Source organism: Rousettus aegyptiacus, unplaced genomic scaffold, assembly GCF_014176215.1.
Source record: "Rousettus aegyptiacus isolate mRouAeg1 unplaced genomic scaffold, mRouAeg1.p scaffold_m13_p_3, whole genome shotgun sequence".
Taxonomy (NCBI): Eukaryota; Metazoa; Chordata; class Mammalia; order Chiroptera; family Pteropodidae; genus Rousettus; species Rousettus aegyptiacus.
In genome coordinates this window covers 49,794,041-49,819,697 of record NW_023416306.1, presented here as the reverse complement: position 1 = coordinate 49,819,697, position 25,657 = coordinate 49,794,041, and the positions used below count along the sequence as shown (strand labels likewise).

At 38.5% G+C, this 25,657-nt stretch overlaps 2 protein-coding genes across 6 annotated transcripts in view; one reads left to right on the top strand and one right to left on the bottom strand.

The window, feature by feature from the left end:
- CD274 (CD274 molecule) overlaps positions 1 to 23,564 on the bottom strand; it is a 47,444-nt gene extending 23,880 nt beyond the window's left edge. Inside the window, exons 1-3 of one of the 5 annotated variants that reach the window (XM_036238768.1) lie at positions 23,307 to 23,564; positions 8,509 to 9,128; positions 8,304 to 8,355 (exon numbers count right to left, since the gene is read on the bottom strand). The gene's annotated coding sequence lies outside the window, so the exon portion shown is untranslated. Of the gene's footprint in view, positions 1 to 8,303; positions 8,356 to 8,508; positions 16,660 to 23,306 lie in introns of those variants that run through there. The other 4 variants (XM_016138355.2, XM_036238769.1, XM_036238767.1 and 1 more) reach the window with 4 other exon arrangements.
- On the top strand, positions 1,249 to 24,626 carry PLGRKT (plasminogen receptor with a C-terminal lysine). The gene is made up of 6 exons (XM_016138362.2): positions 1,249 to 1,519; positions 2,607 to 2,693; positions 4,810 to 4,896; positions 19,425 to 19,555; positions 20,136 to 20,245; positions 24,245 to 24,626. The coding sequence occupies exons 3-6, from the start codon at positions 4,816 to 4,818 to the stop codon at positions 24,364 to 24,366; spliced, it is 444 nt and encodes a 147-aa protein (XP_015993848.1). The 5' UTR covers positions 1,249 to 1,519; positions 2,607 to 2,693; positions 4,810 to 4,815; the 3' UTR covers positions 24,367 to 24,626.
- Positions 24,627 to 25,657: the final 1,031 nt, after the last annotated feature.

The window sequence follows — 25,657 nt, the reverse complement described above, 5'->3', positions numbered from 1 at the left end:
AGTTACAGACATCTTATGACCCCAAGTGATGGCCCTCACCCCAGAAATTCCTGCTGTTTTTGTACTAATTGGAGATGACTAAGCAAAAGAGAAGACTGTATCAGTATTTTAAGAGAGAGATAGGATAGTGACACTCTGGCTTCAAACACTGAGGTAGACTTGGAAGTTAGAAGGAATGTAGGCATACTTCTATCCCTTTATGTCCAGCTCTCTCAAGGCAAGGCCTCAAACCCAAACCCAATAACCCAAGATGCAGTTTCCCAAAACTTAGTGAGGACTGACCTAGGTCTGGGTTGAAAAGATGTCCTAGTTTGTTTCTAATGTAGTTAGGTTGCTCTCAAGCAAAATCATTGGTTATTCATCACTGTATTTCACATATAATCCTCATTTGCTTCATTTTGGTAAAGAAGATAATTAATGCCTGCTGTAACCACAAAAAAAATTTAACCTAATTGATGTATTTTTTCCCCATGTTCTTGGAAGGCAAGAAGATGGGGAGTTGACATGGGGTAGAATAAATTCTAAATTGACGCACTTGTTGCCAGGTTTGCTTGGAAGAAACTTGATGGACACTGCGGGGACAAGCTGTGCGGCCCTTCCAGGGATGCTTGTCATAGGAGCAGGAAAAAAAGAATGAACACTGAGATCTGAGGGTTTTTTTTTATGTCCTTGGGTGGCACAAACAGATGTCGTATCTTGGAAGAGCTGCAAAGGAAAGGGGCTATATAATAGGGTCATTTTATTCATCAGAGTTCAGGGACCATTTTCCATTTTATTTTATTTATTATATTTAATTTATTTTATTATTTTATTTTATATCATATTTTATTTTATTTCATTTATTTTATTTTTTGTTATTTTATTTACTTATTTTTTATTTTATTTTATTTTATTTACTTTATTTTATATTATTTATTGATTTTATTTTATTATTTATTTTATTTCATTTATTTTATTACTTTAATTTAATTTAATTTAATTTTTTAAGGCACTCAGTGTAGGATACCAGACTAAATTTCTTCGGGGTGCAAGAGGCTGAGAGTCACCATGAGATAGTTCACTAAAGTCTATGGAGGCTTAGTGCTCAGGAGCATGAAGTCTCACGTACTTGGGTGACTGACTCACCGAGGCCCTTAAAGTGAGATTGTCCTTGTGCTTCTTCTGCCTTCCCTCAACGTCTCACAGCTGAGTCGCTGCGGTTTGAATTTTTTTTTTTTAATGGACTGGTCATTTTCTTTCTTTTTTAAAATTAAGTTTATTGAGGTAACATTGGTTAATATAATCAGTGGTTTTGAATTTGCCTCTTTGACCTGCCCTTGCCCAGCATCCCGGCGTAGAACACAGTAGGCCTTGGTCCGCCCCGCGGCCCCTTTAAGGAAGCCGAGGGCTGCGCTGACTGGCTGTGGCGGTCAGCCAATCCACGAGGCGAGGCCCAGTTCCGGTCCTGGTCCACGGTCGCGGCGCTTGAAGGTCTCTGCCACGGTCACCGTGACCCGGTGCCTGTGCCGCCCCCCGCCAGGTGAGTGAGCGGCAGCCGTGCGGGCCGGCGCCGCGGGTGGAGAGGGCGCGTGCCCCGCGGCGCTGGGCGCACGCTCCAGGTGAGCGCCCATCCTTGGCTCTCGTCCTGCTGCCCCGAGGCGCAAGGACTCCTTCCTGGCCTTTGCCGTAACATTGTAATGGAGTTAGGGAGAAGTCAGAGCATTGTCAACGGAAATCAGCACACTATGCAGGAAGTACCCAAGTTACAGTAATTAGGTTTAGGCAGCTCGGGTGTGGTTAAATCAGGAAAACCCCCCCGGGAAGTGGGTTCCGGGCTGGAATTTGCAAGGGAAGTGGCCTAGTTTGAATGGAACGCAAAGACTTTTTTTAAAAAATGGTTGTACTTATGCAAGCAGTCATAAATGCGGGAAGTTAATGTATACTTTGATCATAATGAGTCAGCGCAGAAATTTTGATGACACGGGCCATAGGATTATCCTTTCTATATTTGCTTTTTAAACTAAAATCAAATCCAGGTGCCCAGTGGTGACGCGAGGAAGGCTGCCTGGAACTTGCAGCCCCAACACTCCTCAGAAATACCCCTTCCCATTGTCATCTATAGCACAGCTGAAGCAGGGCTGGAGCATCAAGGGCCCTTTTTAGGTCTCAGGAGTAATCAAAGTTAAAAGGAAGGAAGAAGGGACTCAAATCAGCATTCTCATCCCTCTGAAACACACTGGTGTCTAAGTTATAAGTATCAAGACATTTGTCACCAATGATAAAGTGTTGGGATTTTCGAAAGACCTTATATAGTAAATTTAAAGTTATTCCTCTTGCAAGATTACTCTTGCTTATTTTCTTTTCCCCCAGTTTTATTGAGAAGTAACTGACATACATCATTATATACATTTAAAGCGTACAGCATGATGGTTTGCATATCTCATAACAGCAATATTAACTACAGTCATCATTTCCGATATATGTTTTGTGAGCGGGAGAGAGAAGACTGAGTATTCTGGACACCCTAAGGAACATCCCAGACTTTGGAAAATGGTTTTATTAGGATGGGGAAGGTTGAAAATACTGGACTTCAGAGTGTAGTTTACAAGGTATGCACTCATTTTCAGGTGTGATCTCCCCCTGAGGACCACTGGGAAGCTCGTCTCCCTGCTTGGGTTCTACCTTTAACTCTTGGGAGCAAAGTCCAGAACGAGGTAAGCTTAAATTCTAACTTTCTAGATAGTTTTCCTTTCCTATATGGCTGACATGAGGACTGTCCCTGCACTTCATGGGAGATCCCACTCCTTTATAAGACACAGCTCTGTGACATAGGTGGAGGGGGAGAGGGGGAGAGAGAGAGAGAGAGAGAGAGAGAGAAGGAATGGAGTTTGAGGACAATTGTTTATAAATGTTTGCAGCGTATGTAAAAATTCAGTTGTCCACTCCTATATGCAGAAGAAAAATAAGAAATGGCAAGTGGCTGTGCTTTCTCTTGTATCACTCACTTCTTTCTGCAAACGTTTATGAGAAAGACACCAAGAAGACTGCCAAGATAAATAATATATTGCTTTTGCCTTCAGGCAGATTCTGGCTTGCTGTTAGAAACAGTTGACATGAGTGAGACTGTCTGAGTTTGCAGAGAGAACTTAAGCTAGATCTCCCCACTCTCAGTGGGTGGCCTCCAACGCTTGTCACAGAATGGAGTGGGGCAGTGGCAGAGGGGAAGGGAAAACCTCACGACCTCCCTGGCCTGTTCAAGGCCTCTTCTCTCTGATGTGTGATTTGGCCTCCTGTGTCCAACATTAAAGCTGATTCTGATCAGAAGCCCCTGTAATTCTAGGGTGTGTCTTTGGCCAGAATATAGGAAGCCACTGAAGTCCAGCTTGCAGTTCCTACTCACCTGGAGCCCCATTTGCAGGGATAACTCATTCCACCTGTCATGAAATGCCCCCCACCCAACTTCTCCCCAGTTAACCAGAACCCAAGATTTTCTGATAAGGATATGGAAACTAGAAGCTCTTCTGGCTTCCCACAGAATACTGTGAATCTTGGGTAGAAAGCATTAAGACTGGCCACTCTGGCCCAAGCTTTACAACCTTGTTCAACATCCTATCAGACAGAATCAGCAACATTGTTGAGGAGGGTAGAGCAGTTGTAATTTCCTTGAGTTTTGTGTTCGTCTGAAAGTAAAATCAGCTGAAGTTCATCTGTACCTACTAGCTGGATTAAGAACAAAAACTGGAGTTCTGTTCTACCTAGAATTGACAGCCCACCTAAGAACTTCTTAGGTGAGATACATAAAATAGACAATACCATATATTCATTTAAAAATTGTGTTTCCCGGGACATTTAATTATCCTTATGTTTTTCCCTTTTGAGAACTTCAGTAGTAGCCTGAAGAGAACAAATGTGAAGCTGGAGGAGGACGGCAGAGGGATGTCAGCAATGAGTAAATGGAAATAGGGAGTGTGTAGGAGAGGGGCAGGGAGTACAGGGGGAGTATAGCGACTTTGAGACACCTAAAACTTCCTAAAACACAACGGCAAGGAGCACAGAGAAATCTGTCCTCAAGGTGCACAATGCATCTTCTCAGTACTCCTCTCAGAAACAAAGGTCCTATCATCCAGCTGTACAGAAGGTAAAAGGATGGATGGTGTCCTCCCTGTCCCTCACAAAAGAGAGAGTTCTTTTCCGTTTTCAGTTCTTCAAGATTTGGGGAAGCAAAATGCCAGAGCCTGCCGGCCAAGTTGATCAGTGCCTGAAATGGGGAGTGAGGATTAAGAAAAAGGACAGAGACAAAAGAGATGATCGGGAGGGCTAACAGTCAATACTGTAGCTTCGAGTTTATTTAGCTCCGCCTATTTATATCTAAGCACAGAGAGATAAGCTTAGCTCTCAGCATGCCGCTGTTTACTAAACACTACATCTTTCTAGTTCTCATAAACTGTGGTAAACAGAGCATTCTTGCATATAAGGTCAAAGCACGGTCAGCAACTCCTTTAGGGCAAAGTACACTTCTATATGCTACGTGACACCTTCAGCGCCTCATAATGGCTCCCGACACCAAAATCAGGAAATATAGAACAGAAGATTTTAGAAATCATCTAGTTCAGTCAGCTGGTCTTCGGTGAGTAAATGATGACCAAGTCAGTTAAGTTTGTAGAAGATCAGACAGCTCGTTAGGAGCAAGGACTAGAATCCACACTGTGTTCCTAGGTCAGAGTTTTTTCTTATTTTTATGTTGTGACAAGCTCACAATAGTCTAAAGCAGAGCATACAAGGATGCATGTAGAATATTGTTTTAAGCCTCTTTGCTTTTTTATATTTTAGGTCAAGATGGGGTTTATATTTTCAAAATCTCTGAATGAAAACATGAAAAACCAACAGGAGTTTGCGTTAATGAATGCTCGACTTCAGGTACATTTTTAAATAATTAAGCTTTTATGTAGTTACAGTGGTTAAAGTTTCTAACATATGTGTTCTATCAGTATGTTCTCTTTGAACCCCAAAGGGTAAAATGCTCTTGGAGCTTCATCCTCAAAGCCAAGATGAAATGGATTATTAATTATCTAGTGGATGAGCTTGTTTAAATCTCCAATCCTGCCTGATCCCCTGTGACTATTTTTCTTTCATAGCAAAAGGGACTTTGCAACGTGATTAAGTGAAGGAGCCTGAGATGGAGAAGATCCTGAATTATCTGGGTGGGCCCAATGTAATCACAAGGGTCCTTATAAAGGAAAGAGGGAGGCAAGAAGACTAGAAGTGGGAAGGGGGATGAGAGGGAGGACCAGAAGTGCGAAGTGGGAAAGGAGGTGAGAGAGGGAGGGAGAGAGGGGAAGAGAATGAGAGAGTTAGAAGATGCTATGCTGCTGGCTTTGAAGATGGAATAAAGGACCATAGGCCAAGGAATTCAGACAGCCTCTAGAAACTGGAAAAGGCAAGGCTACGGATTCTCTCTAGAGGGAATGCAGTCCCACCAACCCATTTTGTACTTCTAACCTCCAGAACTGTAAGATAATAAATTTGTGTTATTTTAAACCACTGAGTTTGGTAATTTGTTATATAGCAATAGGAAATTAATACAGAGTATGAAAACTTAAGGCCGGATAGAAAAGATCAAAGCAAAGTAGAAGATTGCCTAATTGCCTAATATAGGTTGTCAGAAAGTATTTTAAAATAAATCAAGTGTTAAAATTTTGACTGGAATTATCTTCCTAAAATGTCAAAGATCTCATGGCCCTGGGAGTAGAAGGTCCTGCTGTGGATCAATACAGTGAGTGGTTAGAAGTGAGGACTAAAGACAGACAGCCTGGGCTGGAATCCCATCTCTACCCCTGACTGACTATATGACTTGTGCCTCAGTCAGTCTCCTCATCTGTAAATGGAGGTGATAGTATCCCCTTCAGGAGGTTATTTTGAGGAGTAAAATGCTAGTGTACAGAAAGTATACAGAATAATGCCTCAAGTCCTGAGAACAGTGTCTCTCTGTAAATATTAGTTGTTGCCGTGGTTATCACTACTATTAAAGAGTGAAAAGAGTGGTTTGTGCAGGATAATAACTTTTAGAGGAATGGAACAATTGAAAGAATAGGCAACTGAATTATTGTAACAGCCCAACGATTTAGGGGGAAAGGGGGCAGACATTAGGCATACAACCCAGCCAAGAATGTTACATACTCAGTCCCTGTCCAAGATCTGTGGAAACTACAGGGCTTCGGCTCTTACATCAGTCCCCATAAAGTCAGGGTCTGTAAAGGATCTGGGATTTCCCCCTACTAGCAAGCTAACAAATTAGCCTGTTAACTCTATTGTGGATGCTAGCAGAATTCAGGAGACACCTATGTCAGAGACGGAGGACTTTATTACTCATAGCTCAGCAAGCAGCGTAAGCATGAGGTTGGTGTCAATTCCTCATGCTCCTCAAATCTCACAGAGGTGACAAAGATGGGTTTAAATTGGGGTTGTGCATTCAGTGAGTTTGTGGCACATTTGAGAAACATTGGGCTTGGAGGATCTACTGTTTTATAGTGAGTGGCGAGCTGGCGGAATTGGGGAAGGCTACCTCATTTCTCAAGGTTTTTCACAGCAAACACAACCCAGAGAAATAGCTTCAATAGTCTGGGCCTTGCCCTCTGGGCCTACCTTGCAAGACTGTGCCAGGTCATTCAGGGCCTATGGCAGATGGCCCCTCCTGACAACACGCCCCTCTGCCCAACTGACCGGAACTTTCAGAACAACCTCGACTTCTGCCCGCTGATCCCGGCAACCACCATAGCTAGTGCCAAGGTCACACTCTCAGGAACACTATCAGCAGCATCATTTTTCAGCTTGGCTGAATCAAAGGTGGACCAGGCCAAGGCATTTAGGAGAATCTCTGTGACTCCAAGAATCTCTGAGCCAGGTGCTGTGCTTCAGGTGGCAGAATTGGGGATAAAGTTTTTCCCAAAAGGGTAGCTACTACTTTATGCAAAATTGAGATGACAATAGGGCCAGGCCAGCCGTGCTCTCAAACATATTTTAATTTAACCAGCAAATGGACCCTTTCTTTGTAGTTATCTTATTCTAGGTAACTCACCCCAAAATGGGGATGTCAGGCCTGAGAATCACAAGACCTCCAATAATCAGCCATTCTTTTTAATAAGAGCTCAGTAGTAAGCCAAGGATGGCCTTACATTTTTGAAAGAGGTATGTTACAGGTTGAATTGTGATTCCCCACACCCATTCATATGTTGAAGTCCTAACCCCCACTACCTCAGAATATGACCTTATTTGGAGACAGAATCTTTACAGAGGTGATCAAGCTAAAGTGAGGTCATTAGAACAGGCTTTAATCCAGTATGAGTGGTATCCTTATAAAAAGGGGAAATTCGGACATAGAGACATGCATACAGGGAGAATGCCATGTGAATATGAAGTTGGCCATTTACAAACCAAGGAGGCCTGAAGAGATCCTTCCCTCATGACCCTCACAAGGAACCAACCCTGCTGACACCTTAATTATGGACTTCCAGCCTCCAGAATTGAGATGATAAATTTCTGTCGCTTAAGCCAGTAAATTTGTGAAACTTTGTTACAGCAGCCCTAGAAAGTAATACAGGATGTATTTGGTGCTAGTGCCCAGCAGGTGGCGCCAATGTACTAGGCAATGGCCTCTGGACAGAGGTGGTGATTTTCTTTTGGGGATTCTATATTGTTTCTACTAGATCAGCGGTCCCCAACCTTTTTGGCATCATGCCTAATGATCTGAGATGGAGCTGAGGCGGTGATGCTAGCGCTGGGAAGAGGCTGCAAATACAGATGAAGCTTCATTTGCTAGCCTGCTGCTCACCTGTTGTGTAGCCCAGTTCCTAACAGGCCATGGACCTGTACCAGTCCAGGGTCCTGTATTAGACAAATGGAAGGGGTCAGGGAATCCCTGAATGGGAGGGTGTCCTCTCACCAGTATAAATATTTGCAATATAAGCAAGTAACATCAATTTCATTATACATTTCTAGGTGGGGGGGCACAACTGCAGTATCTTGAAGCAACTCAAAGGCCACTTTAATTTCCCTTCCTCAAGGCACACTTAATTCAGACTCTATCAGTTAAATTCCAGTGCATTTTCCCCCTATGGGAATGCATTTAATTAACATAGGTACTTTAGGGGTTATCTTAACAGTTTCAGGAAATTACGTTGTCTCCCAGGTGGGGCAGACTGGGGAGGGCAAAGGGGCGAGGACAGCTTTTTGGCCTTTGGTTCCTTATCCCAGAACAGGTGCTGCTTCCTCCCCTGTGTACCCTCCCCCTCTGGAGAGGACTAGGGTTCAGAAGCATCATTCCTTACCCTCTACTGGTGCCATTGCTCGGCCCTGGGTCGACGTAAGGAATATCCAAACCTGTAGAGAATTTTTATGAGTTTATTTAAACCAAACTGACAACAATTTCCCGAAAGCAAAATCTCAATGGATTGAGAAAAGGCTCCAGAGAATGGTAGGTTTGTAGCTTATTTTACACATTAGAATAAAAAGAAGAGACATAAAGGGGCTTACATGAAATCCATTGGTGGTAGGCCAGCAAGTAGGAGAAGGCAAAGCAGGGAGATCTCTGGAATTAGATAAAAAGGCAAAATAGAGAAACACATACTTCTTTACATTGGTGGGTACAGGAGAGTTAAAACTTAACATTTACAGCACACAGAGATGGTATGCATGGAACAAGATAACAATGAGTTCTGTGGTCCCATGCTCTAGAGCAGTGGTTGTGAACCTCACTGGAAAATATTATTCTGGCATTTCAAAGGTATTTTATCTTAGATACTAAAAGATAATAGGCAGGCTCGCTTAAGGTAAAGATTGACCTTTGTCAAAGGATTCATAGGCCTACGACGTGACTACCTACCATGACCCTCTTTTAGTTAGGAATTTTTATGTTCAGACTATCCTGCGTGGTAACTTTTGGTCTCTGAGTTTGTGGGGCCTGCCATGTAGGCTTCCCCTGACCTTATCAGGTTTAGTTTGTGTCCCCTTTTTTGTCCTCACCTGTATCCTCTGCACTTTGTTTAGCTCATCCTCCAGCTACACGGGACCAAGTAGATTTGGGTACCTCCATTCAACAGAGCCATAAACACTCTTGCCTCCCTGAAGTTCCCCCAGCACACTCATCCTTCTTCCTTAAAGCAAATGAAGTTGGGGAAGAGATGGAGGGAGTAAGCAGAAGCCTTTGTATCTACTTTCAGTTTCAAGGGGCCCCCCACCACTGGGTTCAACAAGCAAGTTTCCGATGCTTTTTGACTACCCAAAGTTCTGTCCCCTCAATGCTGACACCATTATTTCAGCTTTGGGGACCCCTTGACCCATCAGCCGTAGCCATACTACATATCCTTTGGCTAGGGTTTGGGGCTTGTTGCCCCATGGTGATAACATCCTTCCTCCCTCCCCAGAGGAGAATGTGTCACATCTAGGTGACCTGTTTCGACCCTACCTTTTCTGCTCAACCTCATTTAACACATAGGACAGTAAGAAAACCTTACTCAACCCTCCCACCCTCACCACCACCTAGCCAAGAGCTTTTCCTACTCGATCTCAGGAAGTCTTTTCACATCTAGTAACCCACCAATGAGGGCTCTTATCCTTTCTCTTTCAGAATGCCATGGCTCTCTATATCGGCATCTCATCTTTGTCACCAAAACAGGCAGGCCTTGTGAAGAGTCTGGGATTTTAACCTACTCGCAAGTTAGCTTGTTACTGTTTCACAAATACTAGTTGAAGACTTTGTTACTCACACCATAGCAAGGAGCACGAACATGCTTATAATGAACATGAGATGTTTTCTATGCACCCCACATCCCATGGAGGGGGTGGAGGTGGGGCTTCTTGGATGCTGAGGTGGATGTAGTGAGTTGCTGTCTTAATTGAGGAATAGCGAGCCAGGGAATCTACCACTTTTATGGTAAGTGGTTATTTCATCCCTCAAGGTTGCTCACTGCAAACACAACCCTGAGAAATGGCCCAGGTGAAGGTGGTCAGGGCCTTCATCCTTGTTCTACCTAGCAAGAAAGTCCAGGAATGTTCAGAGACTGAGCGGATTGGTCTGCCAGCATGTGCGTTGGTTAAGATTAGTTTTTCCTTGTCGATCAGGATGTACTTTATTATTCATCTTCTCATTTCAAGGAAGGAGACAAAGGGAATATAGATCAACATGGTTGAAGCAGCTTTGCAACTCTAGAACTACTTGAATTCTGTTCCTAGAACTCAGCTGGTTCAAGGGAAGCCTAGAGGAAAACATACTCATCTGTAGCCATTTTGAAAGATCAGGTTGGTTCTTAAATGATCCCCATTTAAAGGGATTAAATTTCTAGCATCATTCTTAGGGTTTAGAGCCCTGAGGACTGGGCAGGACTCTGCAAATGGAAGGAATGGACCACTGGGATGGAAAGCAACACATCTTTGTAAGTCCTTCAAAAGGAAGATTTTTTTAAAATCCCAATTGAAACACCATGCCTACTAATATCTTTAACCTACTATGATCTTCGACTCTTTTTCTCAATAAATGGCACCTCAATGGAAAGGATAGAGGAAATAAAGCAAGAAAATACAGTGCTTGCTTTATAGAGAATCCTGTGGTAACAAGGAACCCAAAATGTAGAGTAGGTACTGAAGAGGATAGGAAAGCAACCACATCTATATCTGTATGTAAAGGATAAGCAACTGAGAGTTAGTTTAAGAACTAGAAGTGTCGGGGACTTAACCAGCAAGTGCTTTGAATAAAAGAGGTAGAATGACCAATATAAGTTCACTGACAGTGGGTACAAGGAAACCTACATTGGCCTAACTCTGGTGCTTGGTTTTATAGTTATCTTCTCTATCCTCGCTACCTGTTCTTAGCCTCTCCATATTACCTCATCTATAATCATTCTCCTGAGGTTCATTTTTTTTTATTATGATAAAATATACATAACATAAAATTCACTATTTTAAAGTGTACAGTTCGCTAAATGTCACTATTTAATTCCATAACATTTTCATCACTCCAAAAGAAAACTATACCCATTAAGCACTCCCTTCCCATTCTTCCTCGTCCCCCCAGCCCCTGGCAACCACTCACCTGCTTTCTGTCTCTATGGATTTGCCTATTCTGGACATTTCATATAAATGGAACCATATAACATATGGTCTTTTGTGTCTCACTTCTTTCACACAGCATAATCTTGCCAAGATTCATCTATATTGTAGTGTGTATTTCATTCCTATTTATGGCTAATATTACATTGTATTGATATACCAAAGTTGGAACACATGGAAATAAGTTAACTGTATCAGGAAGGATTTTTAAATACAAAAAATGTTCAGCAAGTCTCATTATATGTGGAACAAGATATTAACATGTCTGCAGTCACTCAGAGGAATTAATATAAATCCTCTTAAGACTTAATTTTCTGTATACTATCTGTGTTCAGAAATGGTAGGAATTGAAAGTAAAATAATTAATAAGGGTCACAGGTGCAACAGGTACTTACTTCTACAAAGGTAAACAAATGACAAAGAAAGGTCAAGCCACCATGTGGATCCTTTGCTTCCTAGCCTTTCCAAGGTTCCAGGACCTTTGCTCTGCTCAGTCCTCCAAGGGGAACACACAGGTTTTAGGTTTGTTTACAAATTTAAATGAAACCAATAAATCAAGTTATAGACTATCAAAAAGTTTTTTTCCTTTCCTCCCTCAATTATAATTTTATTTTCATAAATCTGATCAGAGTGAATTTTAATTCATTTTTAGTTCTTTATTGCTTGAGGAAGGCAGGGATTACTTGTTTATTAACTCAGTAAAGCATTTACTGAATGCTTAGTATATAGAGAGATTGGGGCACAAAACTATTAAAAATGATCCTATAGCTTAAATAATTGTTCTCTTTATAAATCTTCATAATATGTGTGTGCATACACACACACACACTCACACTCACTCACTTACTCACCCCACCATATTCCAAAAAGACTTTCAGTTAGGCTTTCTTCTCCAAGATAATTAAGAACGTAGGGCAGTGGTAAAGGTGGATTTTAGAGAGAGGAAAAAAAGTAGACTTGTTAATATCTAGAATAAGGGGAACAATCCAAAGTGTCATTATTCTGGAATAAATTTACTAAATGCAGAATAATGAATACACATTTTGAGAAATGTTTCAGTTGATTTAGATTTGCAGAGAAGTTACAAACTAGTACAGAGAGTTTATGTATATCCTTTGTTTAGCTTCCTCTGATATTAACAATTTATAATGATCAAAACCAGGAAATTAGCATCAGTACAATGCTATTAACTAAAGTACTGATTTTTTTGAAATTTCACCAGTTTTTCTCCTAACATCCCTTTTATATTCCAGGATTCAATCTAAGACCTCACAATGCCCTTAATTGTTGTGTCTCCTTGGTCTCCACTCTGCAATAGTTCCTGATTCTTTCCTTGGCTTTCATGATAAGCACTTTTGATAAGTACTGGTCGGTTCTTTAGTAGTTCTCTCTCTCTTTGCGTTTTTTCCAGTATTTTCTCATGAATAGATTGAGATTGTACATTTTTTACATATTATTCTAAGACCACAGAATGCTGTTGTATCTTTGTGACTACATCATATCAGAGGACACCTGATGTTGATATGTCTCATTTCTGGTAATGTTAGCTTTGATCTCTTTGATTAAGGTGGTGTCTATCATATTTATCTACCGTAAAGTTACTTTTTTTTTTTCCTAACTGATAAATATCTTTGGGTAGATACTTTGAGACTGTTAATATCTTGCTTCTCCTCAATCTTCTGCCCACTCATTTTAGCATCCATTGGTAGGATCTTACATGCAACAATTATTACTGTGGTATTTGCCTAATTGTGATTTTTTTATCTCCTTCATTCCATCTACTTTTATTCACTTGAAAAACTGTCTCTTCTCCATATATTTATTTATTCAATTATTCATTTAAATATTGTCTCATGGACATTTTGTTCTATGGGTTACGATCTAGAACCATCATTATTTATTTCGTGGCTTAAATTGTTGTTTAGGCTATTGGGGACTCCTTTCAGTTGCTTATTTTCTGTGATCATAAGATATTCCATATATACTGCCCTTGCCCCAAGCCTGGAATGAACCACTTATTCAAGGAGTCTTGGTTCCTTTCATTGGAGAATGATATTTGGAAATCGGGATTTGGGCTCTCAGCAAAATCTGTACAAAATCTGTACTTAGGTCTGTCTCTAGACATGCTATTCAGCTGGCCAATTTGTCGCTTCATATACCAGTACCACACTCTTAATTATAGATGATTTTTAGTATGTTCTGATGCCTAATTAAGTTTATATTGTCGTAGCTTATCTTTTCAGTGTTTCCTTTTCAACGTTTATTGCATGTTTACTTTTTCATAGAAACTTTAGTTCAACTTGTCCAACTCTATAAAACAGTCTGTTGATTTTTTTAATAGGGACTGAATACATTTATAAATTTATTTAATAAGAACTATTGAGTCATTCTATCCAAGAACAGGGGGTATTTTTCCATTTGTTTGAGTCAATTTTGATCTCTTCCAGGAATTCATAAATGAATTACAGACTAAACCAGTTGGTGTGTGTGTATGGAAAAAGAAAAATTTTAAAATTTTCTATAAATGATTATAAAAATATTCTTAGAGTTGAATTCCTTGCATATCTGGCCAGGAATTATTAGCAGTGCAGATGATGGAGGGACATTCTTACTCTGAAATATGCAAGACTGGAGAGCAGGAAGAGACTGAACAGCAGAACTTCCAGGCAGGTTGGGGTGGCACAGTGGGAAATCTAGAAGGGAAAACTGAGCCACAGACTGCTGCCCTCTGGATTTAAGGCCAGGATATGGCTGCTAAGGACTACAGATTCATTTTCTTTGTGTGCACTGGAAAGTGACAGGATTTGGAGTCAGACACACCTGAGGTAACCCTGGTTCCATCACTTACTGGTTTATGACCTTGAATAAATAAATGACATATGCTCTGTGAGTTTCGATTTCATCACTAAGATGGGAGAAGGATACCCAAGTACTAGCTTGTGTGACAGAGAAGATGTTCAATAAATGTTCCCTCTTTCCTATTTATCTACTTTCCTCTCTTACTACTTTACTTTTTTCTTCATCTCTAATTTTATTCTCCATTTTTCATTCTTTTTTTTTTTATCTTTCCCCAACTCTATAGCTTCAGTTCTGTAGGCAAGCATTTGCTTTTCTAGTTCTTTTCCCCCGTCTTACAGGATGATTAGCAGTTTAAATCATCAATCCCGGTAATGATACCAGGGGGCCAATTAGCCTGTCAGACTCACAGCCTCTCACTGGCACTCCCAATCTCGCTGAGAATGCTCATCCCTGAACCTCTAAGAGACATCTGCAAGTGACCCCTCTAGAGCTATAGCAGAACCTAAGTCATTCCAAAAGGTTCTTGTGGCATGACCCAAAGGACATAGATTTTTATGTGCCTACCTTGGTACAAAAAGGAATTGGTTCTTGTTCATTCCTTTTGCACAGATGATATTTCAGGGTCATTATGCTTTTCGCCCCCTCCTGCCCCCGCCCCAGGAAATTTCAGAACAAAAAAAAGTCTGAGTTTAAAATGAGTTCACTAAATACCAATTTACTTGTGATATACATTGCAAAGGAACAGGCACAAATTTAGAAAGATTCAGAATAACTGGGGGTGGGGGGGCAGCAGAGGAGAGAGAATAGTTCCTCTCTTAAGAACCATGTATTTAAATATGACTGACTACAACAGCAATTTAAAGTATGCTTTTATTTTACTCATTGAATAAAAATATTTCCTGTTTCCAATTTTTCTTGTCAAGAGATTTGACACCTATTTCAATACTTAGGATTTACTTCACAACTAATACTGATTTGTACATAACCATAATTTCTAATTAAAGTTTGGTTACAGCATTCCTGGCCGGAAACCCGCCCCTCCTTTTGGGGGGTACTAGCTTACCTCCTTATCACCTAAATTCCACAGGGCTGCAGCCTTCCTTAGTGGGCCCCATCTCTTTCTAAAATGTACTTTCAGTAAATCTTACCTTTTCTCAAAAAAAAAAAAAAAAAAAATCAATACTTTCTAAGACTTTGAGATCTGATCCAAACTAGAACTTTGAAAACATTCTCTCAGAATCAAATCATTATTTCACATAAATCAGGTCACCACTTTGTTAGTTATTTTCTCTTTGATCCCCTCTCCCTGTTCCACTCTGGATCCATTCTCTGCCCTTCTCTGCCCTGCATCTCCCAGGCTCCCTTGTCCTGTGGCTTCAGGTTGGAGTCAGCCTGACGGCACCAGCAGGAGTTTAGAACATGGGTTTAGAGGTGGCAGGGGGTTCCTGGAGCCATAGTCTTTTCAGGCCCTGTCTCTTCCATGGCTCCATCTCTCACTGGGCTCTGATCAACAGTGCCTCCTGCCCTCTCCTTCTAGAAGTTAACAGCTTTCTGCTGTCTGTCAGCCCCAGGGAACCTTCCTATCCCTTGTGGTTACTGTAAACCCTGCCCACAATCAGTACAGTCCCTTCGGTAAATTTTTCTGTTAAACTCTTTTGAGAGAGTGTGCTCTCTCTACCTCCTGTCAACACCATGCAATCAAAATAATGAGTACATTCATGTTTATTGTTATTAACAACTATCTAGTTTAAACGATATCTGCATTTATCATTAACACTAAAAATAGACTTTTGAATTAATATTCATTAAACTAACAATGTGTCTGGTTATTGTAGATTTACTGTGATGTTCCAAGAACTATGAGATACATGCTAAAATTACAAATTTAAATTTCAGGTCAGGTTTTGTTCTAAGCTCAGTTGAACTCTCTTACTAGTTGGTAATTTAATTTTCAATTCCTATCTTGGGTGTATAATTAAATGAAATGAGAAGTGCCTATACTGACAAAAGAGAAAAGACCTAGAACTCAAGTAGGTTACATGGAATTTACAATAGAGCAGCTACTCCTTAAATAAAATTCATGTTTCCTTTCAGATATAGATACTGGAACTATAGAGAATTATAAAACCACAACTTATGTACATATCTAGTGCAAAGTTAAGCAAATAAATACTAGCTTCCACATATCCAGTTTCTTCAGCCATCTAACAATTAACAATATAACATCAAGCTGATTTATTTCATCCATGAGGGGTACATATTGGTCCTTAGATGAAAGGCTATCTTTATGAAGATAAAATATTCTTGTTCATTTGTGAAGCTTATTTGGTATTCCGGAGCTATTTCTAATCTTTCTCTGGGATACAGGCTACTATACTAAATGTGAACCATTTAAATTTTCTACTGTGGATCTGCTATATTCCCAATGCAATGCAACAATCACATTAAATAAAGTTTCGAGATGAAAAATTTAATGTAGTTTTATAGAGAGCATACTCTAAAACATATTTGTTACAACCCTTCCTACTTATAAACCTCTTATTGCTTAAATTATTTCTTCATATTTTTGGTGAGCTTCTAATTTCCATGTTTGAATTTATAGCGATGGCTATTGCACAGAGTAGATAAAAGACATTTAACTTTTGTACTTGAAAATGATAGCCTTAATTGCTCATATCGTCTAATGCCATGCCACCCTGAACAAGCCTGATCTTGGAAGCTAAGCAGGGTTGGGCCTGGTTAGTTAGTACTTGGATGGGAGACCACCAAGTACTAACTATACCAGGTGCTGTAGGTGTTTAAAAAACAATTGCTCATATCAATCACCCCCCCCCCCCCAAAAAAAAGAGAGAGAGAGAGAGACAGTCAACTCCTGCAATAGCAAATTTTCTTTCCTTTGAAAAATAAGGTTTTAGAGTCAAAACATAATTTAGAAATTCTAACTCAATTATTTTATGATCTACCTAACTTGGTTTCTAGGGTTTTTGAAGGTCAAGTCTCCCAATACCCCACTTCTATACTTGTCCTTAAACTTAGGCATGAATTTGCTTCTTATTAATGTTTATATGAAAGATAGGATCCCAGAGAGAATATTCTGTTACTGATATAGTTATTCAATGCTTATTGAGCAATGACACTATACCAGGCCCTGTGCCAGTCAATGAAGATATAAAGATGAAAAGACAAAGTTGAGTAGTTTTATAGTATTTATATGTTCTGAAATGGTTCACATTATTTCATGTAGTGCTTGAAAGAACAAACAGATCATTTTCAGTAAAGAAAAACTTTTTGTTCTCTTTGAATTTATTTGCTAAATTAACGATGTTAATTTTAAGGTCATGGTTATATTCAGTTCAAGTATATTTACTGATGATAAGTTAAAAGAAATATGTGAGCCATTAAATTTTGGATTTATTACATTAATGATAATATAATTATATAATTTAGAATTTGAATTTTTGGTATGTATGGGCACATTCACTTGATTTTTAAGTCGCTGTACATGGCTTGGATGCCACATTATGTAGCATAAAATATTTTCAATTATATATCCAAAAAGAAAAATACTCATTTGAAGCCATATTTGTTCTGAGGAAAATCTGAACATGAAAACTTCAAAGCTGAAGAAATTATGTTGGAATGGGTAATTATAGGTGATTGTCCTCTCTTGAAAAATCTTTCCGTAATTATCTATATCTTTATAATATGTACAAACAAAGCACAGCGAGAGCTATAGCTGTAGACCCTGTACCTTAACATTAGCAACTGCTAATCTACTCACTGGCTTTTGGTAAAAGTTTTTTTCCATATATATGATAATAAAAATTAATACCACCATAAGGGGTGGTTAGGAATGTATTTTAGCTGAATGTTTTCTCCATATTTTTAGTATTTCATATTTGCATAGTTGAAGGCTTTGGGAAATTAAAGGCAGAGGAAATTCTATTAGGTTAGATTTTTTAAAAAGTTAACATTAATTCCTTCCTGAGTAATTTCGTTGGTATGTCCCTTTAATAAATACATCAATTGAACTTTTTTAAGAATGGTCATTTTCAAGAAGTAGAAACCCCAAACACATAACTATTAAGAAAAATCTGCCTATTGTGATAGATAAAAAGGAAGAATGAAAAATGTTTAGAAACAAGGGGTGTACAGTAAAGTGAGAATGGGATTGGTTTTGTCCACTTCATGCATTTCATTAGACGAAAAACTGCCATTGAATACTATGATTTGGTGTGATCATGTGCATGTGCTCATGTGCTTGCTCTCTGTTGCTCTCTTTCTATGTGTTTAAATATGTATGTTTAAATAAACAGATGTGTTTGATTAAATGTACACATTTAAATATGATATAATTTTATCTAACTTTTCTAATGTAAAAGGAGGTTTTAGATGTGGACCTCATAAAGCAAGTAGATGTACTTCCAACTAGTAGTTTAAACAAAATGAGAATTATTGCAGGTTATTTGGTAGCTTAATTTAACTTTGAGTGGTATACACACAATGCAGTATACATGTGACATAATATTGAATTGTACATTTGAAACCTATATAATTAACCAATGTCACTCCAATAAAACCAGTGCTCCTATAAGAATCTAATGCCTGATGATCTGAGGTGGAGCTGAGGCAGTGGTGCTAGAGAGTGGCTGCAAATACAGATGAAGCTATCACTTGCTTGCTGCTCACTCACCTCCTGCTGCATGGCCCAGTTCCTAATAGTCCACTAACCGGTACTGGTTCACAGCCCAGGGATTGGGCACCCCTGGTTTAGATCATGAATTCTATGTTTACTACCCTCTATGCTTTGCTAATAATACACCATGCCAAGATTTTAGAGTAAAAAACAACTTTGTTCTCTCAAGAATCTGACTCTCTCAAAGTAATGGGCTGAGACTTTCAGATTGTTGCTTCTCTTGTGTTTTCTAAAAATCCATTTAGAAATCCAGTCTCAGTCTGTCTTCTGGGCTGGGCTGTGTGTTTCTACTCCAAAGCAGTGAAAGACACTGACTAAAGTAGCAAAGGACTTGAGGCAACAGTAAAATTGTAACAAAGAAAAATCTCTGTTGATGTCTCAAAATAATACTCCTCTACCATTATATCATAGTGATATGGACCTGATACTTCAAATGAATTTCAATTTGGAGTTGGATGGATTTGGAAGGCAAAATGATTTCAGTGCAAGTTGTAACAAAGGCCAACATGATGCACCTTCATTTATAAGCACATAGATCTTTCCTCATGTGTGATATAATAAGCTGAACATGTATTTTAGGCTTGGATAAAACCTCCAGACCACATGTGTTCAATATTTCAGGACACAGAAAAAGAATATCATATATATTCTGTACATATTTCAGGAAGATTTCATTGCCAAAGTGACAATTGGGGATAGCTGTCCAGAGGACTTTCGTAAAAGTCTATTGAGGAAAAAAAAAAAAAAATGAATTAAAGCAATTAAAAAGTAAAAATTCACTGGAAAAGCAAATTATTAACTCTGTGCTCAAATATAAAAGATGAGTAACCACACTTTATTTTGTCCTCAGCTAGAAAGGCAGCTAATGATGCAGAATGAAATGAGAGAAAGACAAATGGCCATGCAGATCGCTTGGTCTCGAGAATTCCTCAAATATTTTGGAACATTTTTTAGCTTTGCAGCAGTCTCTTTAACAGCTGGGTATGTTTGTTATTTACTTTTAAATTTTCTTAAATAATTTACTTCTATTGTCTTAACCATCATCATATTAAGTTGGCCAAGATAGGACTTTGGTCCAAATACTGTATCATGTGAACAGAGTAACTCATTTATAGCTTAGTCCTCAATGGTAACTCTGCAGAAATACGGTAGTAATAGTCAATTCTGCCTTTAGTTTCTTAGATTTCTTCTGTCCTTTTCTCTATTTAATTAGTTAGAAAGAAGACTGACTTGACACAAGATAGAAGGAGGCTTCTATAAGTTTATCTCCACAATCCCTAAAAGGATAGATAGCAATACTTAACTATTTATAAAATGAGTAATCTGAGGCTCATCATCAAATAAAGATGAGCAAGTCACAAACCCTGCCCGTGAGAACTGTAGAATCTGGTGAGGGGTTATAGGTAAGAAAATCTTATTTTCAAAGGAGACTCATGAATTAAGTAACCTTTGAAATGAAGGACATTTTTTTCAAAAAGCAGGTGAATTTTTTTTATTGAGTATAGAGATATCTATTTACAGGTTATTTCTTGATACTCATTCTTCTTTGTTCTTGAACCAGAGCAATAAAAAGGAAGAAGCCAGCCTTCCTCGTTCCTCTTGTTCCATTAAGCTTTGTCTTTATCTACCAGTATGATTTAGGCTATGGAACCCTTCTACAAAGAATGAAAGGTAAGTCTTTGTTAAACCAGAGTCTATTTCTGATTCATTATCTGGTTAAAGGATCTCCTCCTTTTTCTGATCCCTTGAATTAAGAATCCGATAAGACCTTATTCCTGAGCACCCAATGATCAACATTTCTACTCTCATACTGTGGTAATCTGGAGCCAGCTCAGACCCACTCACAAGAACCAACTGTCAAATTTTCAGGAATTTTGTAAGCTGGTTGTTAAACATAATTATCAAAAAGTAAATTATATAAACTTACAGGAGATATATTATTTAAAAATTCTATTAAAAACAATGGTAAAAATACTTAAAACTCATCAGTTTCTAATTATTTTACTATTAGCTATAGTCTTAAGTTATGAATATCTATTCTATCTGTATGGTATAAATGCAGATACAATATACAGGCACAATAAAATACAGATACAACTCTGACTTCAGTGACATCCCACTGGTACCTTGAAGTCGATCATGGAGGGAGTATTTACACTGTGGAAATCTGCAAATGCCAAATCAAAGTTTGACTTTTTTTGTTGTTTATTGTCTAGATGAGGGGTTGGAAAACTATGGCCTGTGGGCTGCCCACCTGTTTTTGAAAATAAAGTTTTATTGGAACATAGACATGCCTATTCATTGCTGAATCATCTGTGGCTGCTTTCCTGTTACCAAGACAGAGCTGAGTCTTTGCAACAGAGACAAAAGACCTCAAAAGTCTAAAATATTTACAGTCTGGCCCTTTAAAAAAGTTTGCCAACTCATGTTCTAGACTTAAGATAGTGATGAAGGATATGTTGATAATGCAGATTATGCTTAAAAGTGTGTTGTCCATAGCCATTACACTGTGAACAGCACAAAAAATTGAGGAAATACTCTCCCAATATTTAAAAACTGTTACCTGATTCAAAAAAGTTGTTTACATCATTTTCAAATGAGTAGAGTTCCAAAATGTGGCATTGTTTCACTTTTGTCCTACTCATTAATGTGAATGAAAACACCAACCATCATTCATATTGGAATTATACTCTCCTCATCTGCTACTATAGGTTAGCTATGGATATAAGAGTTCAGCAAAAATCAGTGAAAATGTTCTGTGAGAGAATCAATTTGCTATATGGAATTTATGATACAATGTATTCTACATTTTATTATTTATAAATTGTGTGCTACATATATCTTACACAAGTAATGTTTATAATAAACTCACATATCTAATAAACTTACATACATTTTTTCTCCCCAGAGAGCTGGTTGTTAAATATTCACCAGCACTGTGTGCTCTCACAGAACCCTGGCTCTTACTGCCCTATCAAATAGCACTGCTGCCACACAGAAGCAATTTTTCTCCAAGAAGAGAATTTCCTATTAGTCTAAGATAGCCACATCTTCCAAATTCTCTCCACATTCACTGACGATCCCTGTGTCCCCCTTTTTCAAGCCTTCAACCCAGAGCATATTGGAAACAGTAATTTCTCAAGTCTTCATTTTTGCCTTCCTGTTCTCTCTTGAGCTATGAGTCCACCCTTGAAGCTCTGTGGGGACTGGTTTGGTTGGGAAAGGAGGAGGTCCAGGCTGGAGAGTAGGGAGAACATCTCATTCCTGCACCTAAAAGGGTTTATATGTTCTTAAAAATTCTGACTTGAAAATGGAAATAATGTTTCCCATATAGATATTAAGTTAAAATGTCCTTTGTAGTCAAATATTATTGGTATAATAATTCATCTATATTGTGCGCTAAATGATTTTTTGTTGGCCTAGAAATTGATTTATATGGAAAATGTATTCAGAATTCTAAAATGCTGACCTACAAATTAATTTTAAAATTGAGTACAATACCATTTTAAGCTGGACATTAACTATATACAACTGATTTGTTAATGTTGAAACTCATTTCAATAACCAGCTCAGTTTCATATTACTCATTTGCTTAAGAATTCATTAGTCTGAGCTCAACTATGTCTCATTGTTTATATGGACATTAGAATTCTCAATGCCTCATAAAAATTAATATGTACTATTAAGATTGGTCAACTCTTACACAACGGAACATATTACTAGTAAGAGCAAGTTTATTTTTTAGGATTTTTTTTATAATTAATATCAACCCCAAGATAACCATTTTGATTATACATTGTGGAAGTACTTTTATTACAGGTCCATAAAATTTTAAACTTTCAAGGCATGTTGTAGGAATTTCTTATTTTAAAAAAATACAAATTTATAATCCACCAGAAAACTCACCATATTAGAAAGTTTTAAGTTAACATTTAGCCCTATTAACTAGTGATGACTTCAAGATATACAATCCGTGTTTGACTGAATTGATCATCAAGCATTCTGTAAATACATACTGAGATTTGCTGTATGCAAGACACTCTTACATGGAAACATTTAGTCTGTCATCAGTGGCCTGCTTAATTATATACAAGTTATAATGATCTTTACTTACTATTTAAGACAGAGGAAAAATGGTCGAAATGCTGTAATATTTGAAAATTGTAGTCTGCTCTGTTGTGTTTGTATTATAAATTAATTGTGCTAAAAGAGAACTTAAAACATTTACCTTTATGCCCAAAATTTATGAAATATCAATGTGCATTATAATTTTTTATTAATTTTGCTAATTAGTCTTTAACGATAAAATTTGGCAAATCAATGGCCCAAGAAATTACTAGCTGTTATGTGAAAGAGGAATTGTTTATTAAAGTGTATATAAGTGTCTGTATGTATATATACAGACTAAAGAACAAATATTATTTTGGGTATTCACTAATAGTTTCAGGTCAAATAGCTTTCCTGAAAATTTAGAATTTTAGTAAACTTTATTTTCTCTCATGTCACCTGTGATATATTAAGGGGCAATAGGAAGGGGACTATATGCAGTTTCTCTACCTCAAACCCCTCCAAACACAACTAATACTTATTATCCTTTAAGGAAAAAAAAAATATTACTTGGTATGCTTTCTCTTCTATATTTTTAAATGCTTTCTTCTGTCAAATAAAATCCCTGGCATCTGATTTCTGTCTCTCTCTGAGTCTTCAAAATTCATCACTGTGTTTCTGTTACCGGCAATCAGATGTCTGTCCGCGTTGTGTAAGAGTCCAGGGCTCGGTCCTTGAGTCCTCCATGAAAGATTTGCGTGGAGGTCGGTCGCTCGAAGAAGAGACAGTAGATAAATAGTAGCAAGCACAAGCAATTAAGCAGAGTACACTGGGAGAAGTCTAAACAGGCACCTCTGTAGAGGACTGAGTGCTCCGAGAAGCAAGAGAAGCAAAGTGTGCGGGTTTATACAGAAAATGAGGAAGAGGGTACTTCCGGCTCCGGGGATAGGGCATGCGCAGTATGTGCCCATACGTGGGAAGTCTTACGCCTGCGCCTTGTGAATTTTGAGGGCAGGCGCATGCTCAGTTAACTATTTTTGCCCATGCAAGTCAAGTGCGCTCAAAGTAAGGTCATATAGTGGTCAGTTGTGATTTATTCTCCCTTCTGCGCAGGCTCTGGACACGGTTGGTTTAACCTAAGGAAAGCAGAAACTATGAGTCTAGGATGTCGTTGACTTATATCCTGGCTGGGCCATCTGGCTTGATTTATTTTGGCCTCCTGGGGAGAAAACGGTTTGGACAAAACGCCTTGTTATTGTATGGGAACTTATAGGCGTCTATTATTCTGCAAAATTCAAGTGAACATAATATTTTATCATATGGGAACTTATAGGTTTCTGTTATTCAGTGAAGTTCTTGTTCCTATTTATAAATTCCTGCTGAGTGTGGTCTTTTAACCCTATCTTAATGGCCTACCTTTCCTTAGCTCATAGCTGTGTATGTCTACTCTAACATTTCTTTTGGGAAGTCACTTCTGAGGACAATGGGTGAAATATTTAACTTTAAGACTTGGGAGGATCCCTCCACACAGTACTGTAGCTTGTCACTGGAACATAGCAAGTAGGCCTTCTCACGAAATACTGAGACTCCTTTGTCACCTTGTGTATGTCTGCTTTATTTAAGGTGAAGCCGAACACATACTGGAAACAGAAGAGAGTAAGTTGCAGTTGCCAAAAGGAATGATTACTTTTGAAACCCTTGAAAAAGCCAGAAAGGAGCAAAGTAAATTTTTCATAGACAAATGAAATCATGTTTACCCACCAGATCTCAAAACACAGAATTGTTGACTTGAATCATGGTTTTTAGAATTTGTTAAATGCTCGAGATTTTGATATAATGGATTTTAATTTTAATTTTTAAAAATCAGTTTTGTTAAACTATTTTGAAATAAAATTTATAACATTCAACAAAAAAAAGGTTCTCTAAGTAACTTCAAGATTTCCTATGAATGTATATAAAAAATAAATGTGAAATTAATAAACTATGTTGTTTTGAATTCCTGAAAGCAAATGTCTTGCTGCTCTCATTTCTCTGTCTCACAAACTTTCCACATCCTATACATCTTGGGGACAAATACTCCTTTTATTTGGAATTTTCAATTGTGTCCTGTCTCCACAGGATGGAAAAACTATTAACGACGTATTGTGCTTTCTAGGGCCAGGCATTGTTCTGAATGTTTTGCATATCATCTCAACAATTCCACGAGGCAGGCATCATTGTCTGGATGTGGAAACTGAAGCACAAAAAGGTTGAATGACTTGTCCAAGGTCATAGTTCTGTCCCAAGACAGAACTGGGACTTGAACCTAGACAGTTTGGCTCCAGTATCTATGCTCTAAAAAGCCATCAAAAAGTTAGGCCTTAATGCATTCTTGACATGTAAAGACAGATGTGAAAGACAAAAGGCAAAAACATTCAAATAATGACTCAACACAGTTGCTAGAGAGGTAGGAAGGAAGGGGAGGTTGAATAGGATGCCTGTTTTTTTTTTTTTTTATTTTCACTCGTCAGGAAACCTATATTCATGCAATAATCTGATTTACACCCATTCCTATAGTTGCAAACACTACACATAATACACTAGTTCCAAAGATATTCATTGACACTATAGTCAGTCAGTGCTATCCGCACTAGGGCTACATGAGTGAATGAATAAACAAGGTCACACTGCATGCCAGGGAGAGGAATGTGTTCGAATGAAGGGCGAACTGGGAAGAGGAACAACTAAACATGGAAATAAACATGATCATTTCTGATGGTGAGATATGCTTCAGCAGAAATGAAACAGGGTAAGAAAATGATTGGAAGGCTGTTGGTAGGGGGGACTACTTTAGATCTGAAACAGTAAGGACTCTTTCTCTGCAGAGGTGACATTTGAGCTGGAAATTGAATGCTGACTGAGCTCATCCTGTGAAGAACAGATATGGGGACAGGGAAAGAATCTCTAGGCAAAGGGAAGAGCCAGAGGAAAGAGTCTGAGATTTACCAAAGAATAGAAAGCAGACCAAGGGAAAATACCAGATGAAATTTAAAGGAG